At 34.4% G+C, this 18,170-nt stretch overlaps 1 protein-coding gene across 2 annotated transcripts in view; it reads right to left on the bottom strand.

Annotated features, from left to right (window-relative positions):
• Grik2 (glutamate ionotropic receptor kainate type subunit 2) overlaps positions 1 to 18,170 on the bottom strand; it is a 624,705-nt gene that overhangs the window by 175,674 nt on the left and 430,861 nt on the right. For both annotated transcript variants that reach the window (XM_036168913.1, XM_036168912.1), the window contains exon 11: positions 17,164 to 17,370. In XM_036168913.1, the coding sequence (XP_036024806.1) occupies positions 17,164 to 17,370 (207 nt within the window). The remainder of the gene's footprint in view (positions 1 to 17,163; positions 17,371 to 18,170) is intronic.

Below are 18,170 nucleotides of genomic sequence, written 5' to 3'. Positions count from 1 at the left end.
TCCAAATACTATATGCAGCAAAATATTCAATCACAACAGATGGAGGAAATAAGACATTCCAAGATAAAACCAAGTTTAAGCAACTTCTGTCTACAAATCCAGCCCTAAGAGAAGGCACTAAAAGGACAATTCTAACATAAAGGAGTTAACAAATGCAAGAACACACAAGGAATAAGTAATAATCCCAGACCAGCAAATCACAAGAGGGCAAATATATGCACACACACACACACACACACACACACACACACACACACCACAACCACCACCACCACCACCACCACAACAACAAAATAAAAAAAAAAAAAATGCTACTCATTGATATCTGTCGACAACAAAGGTCCCAGTTGCCCGATGAAAATATATGGACTAAGAGAATGGATGTGAAAACAGGATCTATCCTTCTGCTGTATCCAGGAAATACAGCTTACCATCAAGAATGGACATAACTCAGGCATTGGTGGTGCACGCCTTTAATCCCAGCACTCAGGAGGCAGAGGCAGGCTGATCTCTATGAGTTCGAGGCCAGCCTGGTCTACAAAGCTAGTTCCAGGAAAGGCGCAAAGCTATACAGAGAAACCCTGTCTCGAAAAACTAAAAAAAAAAAAAATAAAAAAAAATAAATAGACATAAGCTCAGGGTAAAAGGATTAAAAAATATTCTAAGTAATTGACCTAAGAAGCAAGCTGATGTTGCTATATAATATCTAACAAAATAGACTTCAAATCTGAACTAGTCAGAAGAGGTAGAGAAGAATACTATATACTCATCAAAGTAAAAATCCATTAAGAGGACATTACAATTCTTAACATCTATGCATTAAACAAATAGGCAACCAAATTCATAGAAGAAACAGCTTAAATCACATATTGGCTCACACACATGGGTAGTGGGATACTTCAGTACTCCACTCTTGCCAATAGACAGATCATCTAGCCATAACTGAACAAATAATTGCTAGAGTTAACTGACGTAATAAACCAAATGGACCAAACAGATATTTATACAACATTTTACCCAAACACAAAATAATATACCTCCTTCTCAGCACCTTATGGATCTTTTCCCAAAATTTACCACATATTCAGACACAAAGCATGTCTTAATAGATACACAAAAATTGAAATAAGACCCTACACCCTAGTAGACCACCAGTGATTAAAGGTTGATATCAATAACAACATCAGAAACAACAGACAGCTTACAAACTCTTGGAAACTGTGCAGTTTACTACTTAATGTAAAATAGGTCAAGACAGAATTTAAAGACTTTTAGAACTGAATGAAAATCAATACACAACATACCCAAACTTACTGGAGTCAATAAAGAGGGTTCTAAGGATAAAGTTCATAGTACAAATTGTTTGTAATTGGAGAGATTTCATATTAGTAACTTAACAGAACACATGAAAGCTCTAGAACAAAAAGAAGAAATCACACCCCAAATGAATAGATGCCAAAATGTCATCAAACTCAGGGTTGATCAATAAAATAGACACAAAAACAAACGATACAAAGAAACACTGAACCAAAGAGGTGATTTTTGAGAAAATCAATAAGCTTTACCAACCCCTATTTAAATTAACTAAGAGATGGAAAGAGAATAAACAAATTAAGAAAGTCAGCAATGAAAATGGGGCCAGAACAGCAGACACCAAGCAGATCCAGATAATCATAAGGATATACTTTAAAAACATGTACTCCATCAAACTGCACATCTAAAAGAATTTTATGTACAGTTTTATCAGTATATACCACTTCTGAAAGTTAAAGCAAGATCAGATCAGCTGTTTTAACAGACCTATAACTCCAGTGAAATAGAAGCAGTTGTTAAAAAGTCTCCATAAATAAATAAACAAACAAATAAATAAATAATAAAAAGTCCAAGATCAGATGGTTTTAACATAGAATTCTACTAGACTTTCAAAGAAGAGAGTTAGCACCAATATCCTTCAATTAATCTACAAAATAGAAACAGAAGGAACATTAACCAATTCACTTTATGAGGCCACAGTCACCATGCTTCACAAAGAATATAAAGACCCACACAAGGAAGAGAATTAGAGACAAATTTCCCTTAGTGACATAGATGTAAAAATTCTCAATAAAATATTTGCAAATAGAATCCAAGAATACAGCAAAAATATCATCATGGACAATTTTCAGCAAGCACACACAAAAAAATTCAGGAAAGTTAAAACAATCCAAAATAATGAAGAATATCACCCTTCCAGACTTCAAACTGTGCTACCAGATTATAGTAGCAGAAACAGCATGGTAGTGGCTCAAAACTGACTCAATGAATAGAATTAAATAAAAAACCCAGATATAAATTACATGCATATTGACACCTTTTTTTTAAAAATAAAGAAGCCAGAAATACAGTGGAAAAAAGATATCATCTTCAATAAATGGTGCTGCTCAAAAATAGATGGCTGTGTGTAGAAGTAATCCAAATAAACCTTACTTGTCACCCTGCTAAATACTCAACTCCAAATGGATCAAAGACCTCAACGTAAAATGAGATACACTGAACCTGGTAGAAAAGAAAGAAGGGAATACCCTTGACTCATAGAACTCCTTGTCAAAGGAGATGACATTCTAAACAAAACACCAATAGTGTAGGTACTAAGACTGACAATTAATAATTGGGACCTCATGAAACTGAAAAACTTTGGCATGACAAAAGGAAGGTACCATTTAAACAAAGCTGCAACCTACAGAATGGAAAAGGGTTTTAACAACCACATATATGATAGAGGGCTAATATTCAAAATACATAAAGAACTCAAGAAACTAAATATCAAGAAAACAAGTATTCCAATTGAAAAATAGAGTACAATACTAAACAGAGATTTCTCAAAAGGGGAAACTCAAATGTCTGAGAAAAAATTAAAGAAAAGTTAAACATCCTTAGCTATTAAGGAAATGCAAATTAAAACTCTTTTGAGAGTCCATCTTATACCTGTTAGAATGGCTAAGATTAATAATACCAATGACAGCTAATTCTGGCAAGGATACAGAGTAAGGAGACATTCATCCATTGCTGGTAGGAGTACAAACTTGTACAGCACCATGTAAATCAGTGGATAAGTTCATCAGGAGATGGGAATTGATCGACCTCAAGATTCAGGTACATCACTCTTGGTTATACCCAAAGATGCTTCTATCTTCCACAGAAACACTCATTCAAACATGTATATTTGAAAACAATCTAGAGCCTAGCATAATCTTCCTCACACAGGTTGCATCCAGCAACTGATAGGAGCAGATACTGAGACCCACAGCCAAACATTAGGAGGAATTTAGGTAATCCTGCAGAAGAGGAGAAGGAAGGATTGTAGGAGCAGAGGAGTCAATGACACCACAAGAACATGAGATTCAACTAACTAGGACTCATAGGGGCTCACAGAGACTGAACTGACAATCAGGGAACCTGTATAGGTCTGACCTAGGTCCCCTGCATATATGTTATGATTGTGCAGCTTGGTTTTATTGTGGGACTTCTAACAGTGGGGGCAAGGCTGTCTCTGACTCTTTAACCTGCTTTTGGGACATTTATCCTTCTACTCAGTTGCTCCCTTCAGCCTTGATATAAGGGTATATGCCTAGACTTACTATTATTTGTTATGCCACATTTGGCTAATATCCCTTAGGAAGCCTATTTTTCTTCTGAAGGGAAACAGAGGAAGAGTTGATATGGGGAAAAGGAGAAGTGGCAGAAGGGTCTGAGAGAAGATGAAGAAGAAGCTGCTCTCAGGATTTAATATATGACAGAAGAATAAATAAAAGAAAAAGAAAAAAAATAGAAACCACAATTATAAGGACAAAAAAGGTTGTGGTGGTATTTTGTTTGTGCTCTCATGAATAAAGCTTGCCTGGAGATCAGAGTGTAGAGCTAGCCACTAGAGGGCAGACAGTGATGGTACACACCTTTAATCACACTTGGGAGGAGGAAAAGGAAATGATATGGCGGGTAGGAAAGAGAAAGTGATAAGGCATCGTGGAGACAGGATCTTGGACATTTTGGTCTGAGGATTCAGTAGAGGTAAGAAGTCTTTTGAATGGCTGGCTGCTCAACTCTTCTGATCTTTCAGCTTTCACCCTGATATCTGACTCCCAGTTTTTATTATAAGACTAATTACAATTCATACTGCATTTGGTATCCAACTTCTGCAGCACAAATTCAGGAAAAAGCCACTTATCAGTGGCTTTGGAGTCACCAGCACAGGCTGCAGTGGCATGTGTCCAGAGTCACTATACTTCTGGCTAAATTTCTGTTGCAGCCTATGTGCAGCAAACTCCATAGGATTTGGGCTCAAATACCTGCAGGAGTTAGCTGCTTTCAAATGTTCCCCTATGCAGATATTTGGCTCTTTGGCTTCTTCTATCCCAGTGGGTTGTGGGCTCTCCCAGGGTGCCCTCTCAGGCTGCTACCACACTAGGTAGCTGCCTTGAAAAACACTAAGGCTTTTTCCATTCTACACAAAAGCAGTCAGCACAATTGGGAATTCTTAAAGCAGTTAATTAGGTTTAAAAAAAAGAGAGTTTTTTCCAGTGTTAAAAAATGGGAAACACTATTACAATGGAAAGAATTAGGTCTCTGTATGATAATAAGCTAGATGGCTTGAAAATGGAGCAATTTAATGAGAAATAATTAATTTAAAAGGGATATATATATAATGTCAATTATAAATATTACCTGTTTGATCATTTATGTTTTATCATTGAAAAAGTTGGTTAATACGAATACCAAGAAATAAGTTTTAGGAAAACTTATTAAAACATATCATAGAGATATTCAGACCCAGATAGAGAAATTTAAAGGAGAACAAATCTTAGGATTGCATTATAAAGCTACAGAAAAACAGCCTAAGGTTTTCAAACAGCCAACCTTAATTTATCCAGTAACCTTATAGGTACTGCAAAATGACAAACATCATCAAGGCTGTGTATGAGCTGAATGGACTTCTGTGCAAGTGATAGATTTGAGGAGATTCAAGGAACTAATAGTCTCATATGATATACATTGACCTTTTGTGAAGCAGATGTTAAACTCATGGTCAACTTGTAATAGGATTATTCCTCAAGACTGGAGAAATTTGGTTACAGCAGTCTTGGAGGTTGGTCCTCAATTAGGATGGAGAACCTGGTGGAAATATTAGGCTAAGACCATTGAACAAGGAAGTATGGCTAGAGGTATGGCAATCTTCAAAGATCAACTTCTTGGAGAGGGAGATTATGCTAATGTAGAAAGGTAATCTCTATATGATGACCACACCCTGGCTTTATGATGTGCAGCAGCCTTGAATGCTTGGGAAAGAATTGAAGAAGTAGGGAAAAAAACTGAGTTATTTACTAAAGTTATGCAGGGCCCCCAAAAAACCTTCACTGATTTCTTACAAAGATTGACCTCAGCAGTAAATAAAATGATACCAAATTCAGAAGCTGGAGAGATAACAATTGAATTTCTGACTTTTGAAAATGCTAATGCACAACAGAAAAGGGTAATTAGGCCACTAAAGGTGAGATCAGCACCCTTAGAGAAATGGATCTGAGATACAATCAATATCGAATCCCATAACAATGATGATGCTTGTATAGGAGAGGTGATATCCAGAGGTTTGAGGAAAAATCAAAATGTCAGGAGTTTCAATTGCAGTAAACAAGGTCACCTAAAAGGGAAATGTACATGGGGTATTGCTAGAAACAATGACTTTTGTAAGAATATTCCCAACAGAACTCCCTTCTTGAGTACATAGGTGTGGCAAAGGCAGGCATTGGACTAATGAATATAGATCAACCAGGAACAGAGGAGGTAACCCTTAGCCATTGGGAAACACCTAGCAGGGCTTCTTGCAGGCACTCATGCCAAATTGAGTTCAGTCATTTCCTGTCATCATGGAGGAAACTCTTTCCCAGAGCAATTAAAATGCTTGTTGTAAGAAACCATTTTGCTCTAGATGATAGAACAGCTATAGAAGAGAGAATAAAAGATTCAGGAGAAATCATAAAAAGAATATTTTGGCAAATGTTTATAAATGAACAAATACCAAAATTAAAAATAAATAAATGATACTGTCATTGAAGGTCTTGTAGATACTGGTGTGGATGTAACAAAAATTGCACCAGAATCTTGGTATATGAATTGGCCTCTTCAAGAAATAAATATTCATCTTTTAGGGATTGGAATGTTATCTCAGGTAAAACAGATTGAGTTGGGTCAGATGTTGAGGGCAAGAATGGCAGAGAGAAAAATTAAAGCCATATGTGGCTAATATAGCAATCAATTAATGGGGACATGATTTGTTCCAGCAGTGACATACCCAGGTTAACTTTCCTCCAATCTCAGAAACAAACCATGAATTTGTATTTTTTCTGGAAAAAATATTAGAAGGTATTATAAAGAATAGTTACCAACCATCCAAGAAGTACAAGAACAGGACACAACAGCCACTGATTTCTCAAAGGCACCAACAGCTCTACCTTTAAAATGGCTAATGGACAAACTTATATGGGTTGAGCAATGGCCTTTAACATCAGAGAAATTTCAGGCTTTAGAATAGCTAGTACAAGAACAACTAAATACTCAGCATATTGAAGTATCAACCAGCCCTTGGAATTCTCCTGTATTTGTTGTTACAAAGAAATCTGAAAAACAGAGAATGATAACAGATCTATGAGCTATTCATAAGATGATTCAGACAATGGGCTCACTACAGTCGGGAATTTCTTTGTATTCTATGTTACCTAAAGAACAACCTCTTATAGTTATTGATTTAAAATACTGTTATTTTACTATACCATTACAAAAAAAAAAGACAGAGAAAAATTTGCCTTCATGGTGCCTACTTGTAATAATTTTCCGCCTGTTAAGAGAGAGCAATGAAAAGTTCTCCCACAGGAAACAGCACATATCCCTACCCTGTGCTAATATTTTGTACAACAGTCATTGGAAATGATACATGAGCAATTTTGTCAGTCTATAGTTTACCATTACATGGACAGCATCTTATGAGCTGATTCAAATGTAGATACTGTAGAAAAAATGTTTGAAGAAGTAAAGAAAAATTTGCATTGTTGGGGATTACAAATTGCTCCTGAAAAATGAAGATATTCTATTAACTACAAAAAAAAAAATTAGACCCCTAAAGTGAAAATTAGGAGAGACAGCGGACTCCTAATGACTTTCTAAGATTGCTCTGAGATGTTTGCCACCTATGGCCCTCTATTAGAGTAGAAAACCAAGAACAGATTAATTTGCTCAAAACCTTAAATGGTGACAAGGAATTTAATTGTCCAAGAGAACTATCAACTGAATCTGGGAGAAAATTGGCTTTGGTGGAAAAAAATTACAGAATGCCCAGGTGGATCATTTGGATCCAGAGCTTGATTGCATTCTGGTTATTTTACCTATAAGCATTCTCCTACAGGAATATTAATGTAGAGGGAATATGTTATCTTAGAATGGATTGTTTAGCACATAAGTAGAGTAAAAAATTAAAAGCTTATATGGAAAAGGTTGATTTTTAAAAGGAAAATTGAGACTTCATCAATTATCAGGAATAGACCCAGCAGAAATTGTAGTATCTTTTAGTAATGATGAAACTGACAAATTATTGGCAGAAAGTGAACCTTGACAAAGAGCTTGTGGTAATTTTTTGAGACAGGTTAACAACAAATATATCAAAAGCAAGAGAATTCAATTTATAGAGAGGACTAACTGGATTATTCTTCATATTGTATGGGGAATACCAATATCTGAAGCCTTTATATTCCATACTGAAGCAAATAAATCAGGAAGGGCAGGTTACAAATCAGAAAATTTAAGAAAAGTTGCTCAAAGCTGTTATGATTCTGTCCAAAAGTCAGAATCATATGCTATTCTGATCATATTAATCAATTTTACAGAACCTCTTAACGTAGTTACTGAATCTCAGTATGCAGAAAGAATTGTTTTACACTGTATTTATTCCCAATGAGTCAGAATTAACTTCATTATTTTTTCAGTTACAAGAAATAATCAGGGGAGGAATGATCCCATATATATATATAACAGACATCAGATCCCATATGGGGTCTGCCAGGCCCTATAGAACAAGGTAATGAGGAAATTGATCAACTATTGATAGGAAATGTGCTAGAGGCCCCAGAGTTTTCTAAAAAAAATACCATGTCAATAGCAAAGATTTGAAAAAGAATTTTTTCATTAATTGGCAACAAGCCAAAGAAATTAGAAGGAAATATCCTATATGTTCTTTATACAACCAAACTCCACTACTTGCATAGCAGATGGATGTGTTTAATTTTGTAGAATTTGGAAAATTAAAATATGTATAGCACACTATTGATAGCTAATCAGGATTTCAATGCCAACTGCTCGAGTTCTGAAAAGTCTAACTCTGTAATCACACATTTGCTAGAAGTTATGGCCATCATGGGTGTACCTGTACAAATTAATACTGACAATGCTCCAGGTAAAATGTCTCTGGTAAAAATAAAGAGTTTTTTTGCTTACTATAATATAAAGCATATTACAGGTATACCACATAATCCTACAGGGCAAGCAATTATAATAAGATTAAATTGAACTCTAAATGATATGCTAAATAAATAGAAAGGGCTAATAAAGATCTCCATTAATTGATTGCATAATGCTTTATTAACTTTGAATTTTTTCAGAGCTAATGAGAAAGGAACAACAGCTACAGAGAGACATTGGATAATATAAAAAAAACTACAGAATTAAATCAGCCTATATACTTTAAAGATATGTTGACTTCAAAACAAAAACTAAGATATGTGTTGTGTTGGGGAAGTGGTTTTGCTTTTGTTTCCTCAGTAGAAGAAAAGCTCTGGATAACATCAAAATTGATAAAGTTTCTATTTGAACAAAGGAGACCTCTCAATTAGAAGAGATAATAGTACATCAACCAGTGTGATCATTCAATCTACACTAACTTAAGTGACTAACAAATGCTCTTCATTTGATCAGATATAACTTGCCAAAAGGGAACCTCCACAAAGTTAGAGTTGGGGCAGGGTTTTGTTATTGTCTTCTCAGGAGAATGAAGGCATCCATCTAAGGAATCTAAAGACTGCTGGACAAATGAGACATGTGAAGAAAAAGGACAAATTATTTATAAAATAAAATGTCCCAAGAAAAAGAGTAAATTCACATTTTAAACAACAAAAAAATTCATAAATCTTCCTAAATGTTTGTTTCTGCGGTTTTCTACAGACACATCAAACAAATGGTCTTTTTATATTCCTAGTCGAATTAAAAATTATACTGGCTTTGGAGTTGAAATGTGGCTCTCTCCTTCTCTAAACCCAAGCATGTTCATTAAAGTAAAGTCCATAATCTCTGTCTTATGTCAGAAGAGCCACCTGATATGGGACAGAAGATAAATTGAAATTAGGGACTATTCTACAGCTACTAATCTCATACTCCTTAACTCTTTAGAGCTTTTCTTTTCTTTTATTTTTCTTTTTCTTTTTCTTTTGTTTTTGTTTTGTTTTTTTTGAGACATGAATTCTCTGTATAGTTTTGTTGCCTGTCCTGGATCTCACTCTGAAGACCAGGCTGGCCTCAAACTCACAGAGATCCACCTGGCTCTGCCTCTCTAGTGTTGGGGTTAAAGGCATGCACCACCACCACCCAGCTCAAGCATTTTATAAGTATAAATATTATCCCAAAACTTATAATATATATATATATATATATATATATATATATATATATATATAAAACACTTTTTATTATGATACTATTAATGGTCATATAGAGTATTAACTAATTCTTAAAAAAAGGCTTTATCTAGCTTCTTATACACGATTTTAGGTTTAAGTCTCTATCAGGTAACTAGGAATTAAGCTTTTCTAATCTGTATATACATAACAAATATTGATCCTTTAACTTCTTTGAGATCTGCTGCATGTGACATTTAAAATATTTTAGTTTTCTTCAATGAACCATGATGCCTAACAGTGACGTTTGAAGTCTCCAAAAGGAGGATGAGGCCCCACAACTTGATAACACCATTAAGGTGAAAAATGCCACCTAAAGATTACCTTTGGACTACAAACTGCTTAGGACAATTTCAAGGTGGCTAGCTGAGATGTTCCAGTGTCACAGACTATATATCTGTGCAGTATTTGAATATCTAGAAAACTTTAAGATGAGCAATGGTCTTTATCACAGAGATTAAAGCATGTCCTTTAAATATCTTGAATAAAGACAAGGAATTTATATTCCAAAATCTGTTGAAATTAAGACTTTAACTTCCAAATAACCTGACTGCAAGTCACAAAACTACTTCTTGCCATAAAATTTATAATGTGTTTTCTCTTGGGATAAAATCAGATACTTAACGGAGATGGTTACTGAGTAAATTTAGAACAACTCCTTTTTACAAATGTACTCACACAGAGAACAATAAATACAAAGCTTATTTTGACACCATATCAGCAACACATCTGTATTAGTTACTTCATTTTGTTGTGATAAAACACAATGACCAAAAGTGACTTATGAAAAAGTTTATTTTGACTTACAGTTCCAGAGATATAATTCCTCATATTAGGGAGGAATGGCAGAGGGAAGATAAATAAGAAACCTGAGAGATCATATATATTTAACAACAAGCACAAAGCAGAGCACAGACTGCAAGTGCTGTAAAGCTCTAAACTCTCATGGTGTATTTCCTCAGTAAGGTTCCATGTTCAGATTTTCCTAACATCAAACTCAACAGGGTACCTTGTGTTTAAAAATGTTATTCTCTGGGAGACATTCATCATTCAAATCAACACAGCACTGCTTGGATCTATGAAAGACTGGAGATGTTCTGTCTTGGAAATCACATTTTCTTTAACGCCTATCCAATAATTCAATTAGTTTTCTAAATGCAAAGATGTATTTATATTAAATTATATTTCTACAATACAGGGTACATAAGTGGACCTTTTGGATGATTTCCTTCCTTTTAATTACATGTTTTCCATGCTTGTAAGTTTGAGGCTTCTCCAATCTTTTATTTTTCCTTTTAGTCTTTCTTAATGTCCATTTTAGTTAAACTTCCCCTGTCAAATTTAGTAATATGCTTTAGGAGTTGAGAAAAGAATCTTTTGTGAAGTATTTATTGCCTGTGCACTAAAGCTCACATAAAATTGCACCAAGTGTGACATAAATGGCCTGACCTCTTGGTTCCAGACATGGTACACTTACTCAGATTGTTTCCTCCCAAACCCAGACAGTGGATTAGCTTTGAAATAGGCACATATTCTAAAGTGGGTCAAGTGATTCATCCACCAATATCCACACTGTGATTTTGCTTAAAATGTGTGGGAGGGGATCTCAGTCTTTTTAAATGGTGACCAAAAGAACCAGGTTAACCTAGAGTGTCTACTCAGCATAGATGTTTCCTCTAGATAGTTTTGTTTTGTAAGGGGCTATCTGGTTAGAAGAGCATGTTGAATTCAGGAACAGCAAAACTCTCTGAACTTTGTCAAATGATCCAAGAAAAAGTCATATATTGGCCTGTAGTTAATAACCAATATTCTAGAGCAGCCATAGATCATTTTTGCTCATGTACATAGGCAATGCCTAATAAAAAATCTGCTGTGGGATGTTTTTCCATATGCTGTGAATATGTGTTGTTCTGATTGGTTATTAAAGTTGCATTGGCCTATGGCAGGACAGGATGGAGCCAGGTGGGAAAATCCAAGAGAGATAGCAAGAAGAGAAAGGTGAGTAGAGGGAGACAGCAAACCACCATCCAAGGAGCAACAAGTAATGGGATGCCATGGGACACATGGCAATACATAGATTAATAGTTATGGGTTGAGTTAAGTTATAAGAGCTAGATAGTAAGAAGCCTGAGCTCATAGGCTATATAATTTGTGGTTAATATTAAGTCTCTGAGTGATTATTTTATAAGTGGCTGTGGACCGTGGGTGGGAAAGATTCATCCCTACAGTGGGGCTGAGCAAAACCTGAGACATCCTGCCCTGCCATAGGCCATACAGTTGGTAATTAACAAAAAAAAAAAAAAGGAGGCACCACCTAGCCAATGCCCAAGGAGCAGCAAGATGCCAGCAGACCAGTAGCACCACGACCACATGGCAAAATATAGATTAATAGAAATGGATTAATTTAAGATAAAAGAGCTCACTAGCAAGAAGCCTGCCATAAGCCATACAGTTTGTAGATAATATTAAGCCTCTGAGTGATTATTTTATAAGCTACTGCAGGATTGTAGGCCAGACAGAACTGGAGAAACTTACCACTACACAAACTGTAGATAATTAAGTAAATCAAAAAAGAGACTTGCATTTAAGAACTCATTTTTATTTTTGTTGTTTATTTTGAGATAGACTTGTTCTCATTGTGTTGTTTGGACTAGCCTCAAGTTTTAAATTCTATTGGCTCTGCCCTATAATTACCTATGATTACAGATATTTGCCTTGCATCCACCTTAATGACACATTTTAAAACTTTATTTCTATGGATGCTTTAAGTGAGAAGCACTATTGAACTTAATTCATATAGTCAAGGCTTTAAGAATAGTCATGTGCATATTATGAATGTGTGTGTGTATATATATATATGTATATGTATATATATGTATATATGTGTATATATTTCAAGTAAAATATCTATTAATCAAGTAACTAAAATAATGAATACTAGGTGTTGTGCATAAAAAGAATTATGGAAATGTCACACGTTTGCTTTTCTAGACAGTGAAAGTGCTGCTGGAGAGTATATCTAAAGCTAAGGAATTCAGAGGTTATGAATTGAGTAAAAGATGAAGACAGTGGTGTCCAAAATAACTTTCTTACATTAAGACAGTAAAGAAACATCAATCTCCATGGGTGCAGCTGGAAAATCAGAAGAGATGGAAATGCAGAGACAGCTTGGTTGGATCTCACGAGGCACAGAGGACACACTCAAGTAGATGTGACTGAGAAGGATTAATCTCCCCTGGGACTAGTAACATGCTGAACAACAAGAGCAGTTGGCAACACACAGCCTCTGGCACATCAGGCACTCACTGAATGAAATAGCCAAAAAAGTTCTCCAGTCTGGGCCTGGAGCTCAAAATTCAGAAGCAGGCAGAGACAGAAATGAATTTCTATCAAGTGTGTTAATGGTGTCCAGTCAGAAAGACTGGTGGCCATAGCTTGAGAACCACTGACAAAGAAAAAACCAGATACAGTTGACGCTAGTACAGTACGAATCTAACCAAGACTGTAGGGAACAGTCCAGAAAACAGAATGAGAAAGAACCTTGCCTATAGCAGGTAGCAGTACTAGGAACTGGGGCATTTGATGTATCAACAAAACATCCTAAGGCAGCATCTTGAGAAGGAAGGAGAGAAAGCAAACTATGTCCTCATTTTCCTTCCTCCATGGACCCAGCTGAGCCTTACTGACTCAGTCCCTGCAGAATAGCCTCCTAACACACAGGTAATGGCAAAGCTTGAGAGCAGATTGAGAACGACTTAATAGAATTCTTTTAGAAATAAACTGTAATTTTTTTTTCAGAGCTTGCAAACATATTATTGTGGCCATATATCTACAGAGCATTACAAATTACTGACAAACTTTAAGCAAGGGTAGATATAATAAAAATTCTCTTTCTGTAACCTGATTAAGAGAATACAATATAGATGATAGATTAGAATAAAAACATCATTATGTTGAAATATTAACATTGATAGAGTTGGGCAGCTTTCTGAGTTACTTAAGAAACATGTTGAATAAGCTATGAGAGACTGAATAAGCTATGAGTCATTAAAAAACGATTACTAAATTTTGGGTTGGGAAATGTATTGAATTGTTATAATACACACAGGCAGGGAGAAGCCTTAAGAGACCAAGCTCAGGAAAGATAGATGACAGAGTCTGTTTGGGACATGTTGCCTTTGAGGTACTTGTGAGATATTTATGATGAAAACATACCAGGTGGGATAAAATACATGTAAATCTCAGAGCTGGAGACATGTAATAGTGAAAAGTGTATAAAAGTGGTGTAAAAGTGGCAACCAAGCCCACAGAGACAAGAAAAATGAGCAATTGGAGGTTCATGGTGCTGGTCTGATTACCAGTATAAATTACTAAATTAGGTAGAAATGTGAAAATTCACAAATATGAAAACTATGATGAGGTTTTAGAATGAAAACTTATGTTAACTATGATCATCTTAGTTTAATATGATCACTAATTGTTGAGAACCAAGGTTTTAGAGGAAACAGGGACGTGAGGGAGTCATAGAAAAGAGTTTGTAAGAGTAGACTGTTATCTTGTTAGGGACAAAAAGAGAACAATAAAATGAATTAAATGTCTGAATATATACCAATAGTCTCAATATTAAAAAAAACTTTTTGAGAAATAAATATAAATGATGATGGACACTCTTCCTTAGTGTATGTGTGTATGTGCGTGTGCATGTGCATGCGTGCGTGCGTGCGTGTGTGTGTGTGTGTGTGTGTGTGTGTGTGTGCCCTTTCTGCTAATGTGAACTCAATATCCTTGTGCATACTGGTCAGAAATCACACCACTGAGCTAAAGCTGTGGGTCTCGTGGCTTTGTTATGAAATTTTCTATGGTTCTAACACATTATTTTTGGTTCTTTAACATCCTTGAAGAAATATATACAGATAATCTATAAAGGAAGAAATTATAGAAAACTAATTATAATATTTTCACAACTCAATCTCACAAAGTCCAATTATAAAAGTATTAATCACATATATATGGAAAGCTTATATGACTGTGAGCTAAAATTCCTATGTCCTCACCAAGTGATTTCACACAGGTTTCTAGAGTATACATATTATAAAGATTGGAGCAGTTGCAGAAAATATTTTCAGGAATAAACATCTTGATTTCTGTTTGAAAACCCCCTTTTGCATGGAAATTTTACATGGCTTTACTGGAACTGGCATTGCATCATAGACTCTTACTTGAGTTAAATATTTCATACACACCCCAACTACTCATAATGTCACTTTTTCCGTCACTGAATACTTGTCTCTGAATTTAGTTTATGAACTATGCAAGCACAATAAACACAATTTAACATATTTTACCAATCTGTCAGGGTAAAGTTATTTTATTTCTGCCTAGATAATCTAGACCTGCAGATGGCATATTCAGGGAAACAAACAGGTAGACAAAAACCACACACTACATTATGATACCATAGAAAAAACAACGCCAGGTCCATTTGCTATCTCTGACTTTACAAAGATGAAAACAAATAAATTACCATTTTTGCTTAAACAGTCTCAGTTAAATCATTAATAAGCCACCAAATACAATTATTAATTGATAGTAATAATAAATATTAAATGAATAGTACCAGTACAGTTCAATATTTTACATTTGGCTCTAATACAAATAAATAATCTAATATTTTATTAGACTCTAAAAAACTATGCAAAATTAAAATAAAAGTCCTATTTATGCAAAACTTCTGAAAAATAACTGATAAAGTCTAGAACTAGGGATATTATTTAGTAAGTTCTAAACAAATCAAAGAAATATGAAAGATTTTAAAAGAAATTAATAATTTATTTGTATTATTATTCAGTTTCTAATCAAAACCAAATTCATTCTCCACCCTGCTTCTGGGAAAGAACACTTATGTGATAGTAAATAAACATCAGCAAAAAGACGTTAACAAATAATGGGCAAGTACGTGGGCAGTGGGTAATGCAGAAACCCATAACAGGAAAAATGTTGACAGTAAGTGATGGGGTATCTATGTCAACGGTTAGTAGAGGTGTCCATGAGGCTGTGCCTCTCCTTCAATGTCTCTGAGCAGTTATTGAATGCTAAGGGAAGAGGTTTCATCTTCTTCAGTGGTGTAGCCACAGATAAGTTGCTCATGCTCCAATAAATAACCTTTAATCCATGCTTGTGAAAACAACTCATATTAGACTCAATGGCTCAAACAATTAAAAAGAAAAAAAAGAAAAGAAAACATGGAAAGAGTGAAGGGGGCTTGGAAAGAAGAATTTCAGCAGGAAATTGTAATGTAACGGAGGATGATATAAGAGAAGAATAGGGAAAGAATGTGGCTAAAGCTCATTATATACATGTATGAAATTCTCAAAGAATAAAAGCAAAATACAGTAAAATTTGAAATAAAAAGAATGATAAGTAAAATGTCTACAGTTTCTATTTGCATTGGTAGGAGCTTTACTGAAACAACAGTTTATAATGTTATTTTTTTTCAATATTATAATTAAACATATAGCTTTCAGATGCTAGGCAAGGAACCTTCCACCACACTTTTTTCAATACTTCCTTTTGCTTTTTATTTTAAAGTAGGATCCCACTAAGCTGCCTAAGCTGGTTTTGAACTTGGGATTCTCCTGCCACATCCTCCCAAGTAACTGGGAATGTACCCATGTACTACCAGACTTAGCAACAAAGTAACTTTTAAAGAGAATTATTTTCATTATCTTTTATAATTCTTATCTTAGTAATAATACTATTATTTAATATTAGTTGTATTATGCCTATTACTATGAAAATTCTCAAATGAAATAAATATCACAATATACAAAATGAAATACAATGCTATATAATGTTATAACATATAAGAACTTATTTCAAATAAATTAATTCATTAAAACCTGTCAACTGAGGAATTCTGAAACTGTACTTTTCTGGCTTATAAAGAACATGTACTTTTGTCAACAAAAGCAAGTCAATTGCTGATTATTTAAGACTTAAGACAGATAAGAAAAAGTCTATTTTTATGTTAAATTGCTTATATTCTTGTTTTTAGACATTATTTCATTCTGTTTCATTTAATACAGATACAATGATCTTATCTCAAAGTATTCTATCCTAGAATAAGAAATTTAGAATTTGTATTACTTATTCTCTGCTGATTAAGAAGTTAGCACTGTGGAAATGAATTCACTTCGGGGAAATACATCATGATAGAAAAATTACTATCAACTATCAGCAAATATCAAACCTCTTAATTCAAGATAATTTAGTGCAGACATCTTTCTCAAAGAGGGATATAGAATCTTCTTTAATTTGTTTACTTTTAGTGACAAAAAATATATGTTTTGATTAAAATGACTCAAAATACATTACAATCATCCCAAAGTGAGAGGAGGTGGGAAAGCATACTCACATGATCAATTAGTTCACGAACCATTCCATTCCATTGTCCATTCACATCGTCCTGGGCTCCATATTTCCCATCCTCCACAAGCCTGATTTCATATGTAAAGCCAAGGATTGTAGATAACTCTCGTAGGAGATCAATACAGTAGCCCTCAAATCGATCATTCCCATAGAGAGGTTTGTCAGACTTCTTAAATAGGACATAGGGTTCTTCCTGGAACATTAACCATGAAACAGTGACAGATCAGTCAACCAGGAAACAGCATCAGAACAATCATATTTCTTGGAAGACAGAAAATATTTCATTAATTTAGGACATTGGTCAATTTGATTTTCCTCTGATTCTTTTTAACACAACTTGAAATATTAGAAAGGAGATATTGATGTTTCTTAAGGAATATTTCTGCCTTACAAGAAAATATTTAACTATAAAAACCTTACCATGTGTAACTATAAGTATATAATGCCTAATACTATAATTTGTGACACATGGCATATACTATATATACATGATAATATATACATAAATAACATATATATGAAACATGATTAAAATAACCAAATTAGAACTGCACTACTTATATGTATATTTTTTCAAGCAGATCTATAAATAAAAGAAAATTCTGAGTTTTTGCTTACTGTGTACAATTGGGGAGAACATTAATAACTCATATTACTACATTTTTCATAAAACCATGAAGTTACAAGTGCTACAATAAATTTTAGAAGAAAAAAATAGTGCCTTCCTTAAAACACAGAGAGACAGTCTGATGTTCAGTAGTTTGATGCATATTCATTCTACATCAGTTTGTGTTACTATAGTGAGCCATCTCCACTTCTACAAGAAAGAGAAATCATTGAGACAAGGCATTAATCTTGTAGCAGACATTAAAAGCATAAATAGACAGAACACAGAATTTCAGATGAAAGTTAATTATAAAGAGACATAAAATGGGTCAATAGCATGGAGAAAACCTTCAAGGTACCTGGTAAGACATAAAACAAAATTGACTT

This window comes from Onychomys torridus, chromosome 19 (genome assembly GCF_903995425.1).
Source record: "Onychomys torridus chromosome 19, mOncTor1.1, whole genome shotgun sequence".
Taxonomy (NCBI): Eukaryota; Metazoa; Chordata; class Mammalia; order Rodentia; family Cricetidae; genus Onychomys; species Onychomys torridus.
Note: the sequence above shows the minus strand (reverse complement) of the source record. Positions and strands in the feature narration are given on the sequence as shown.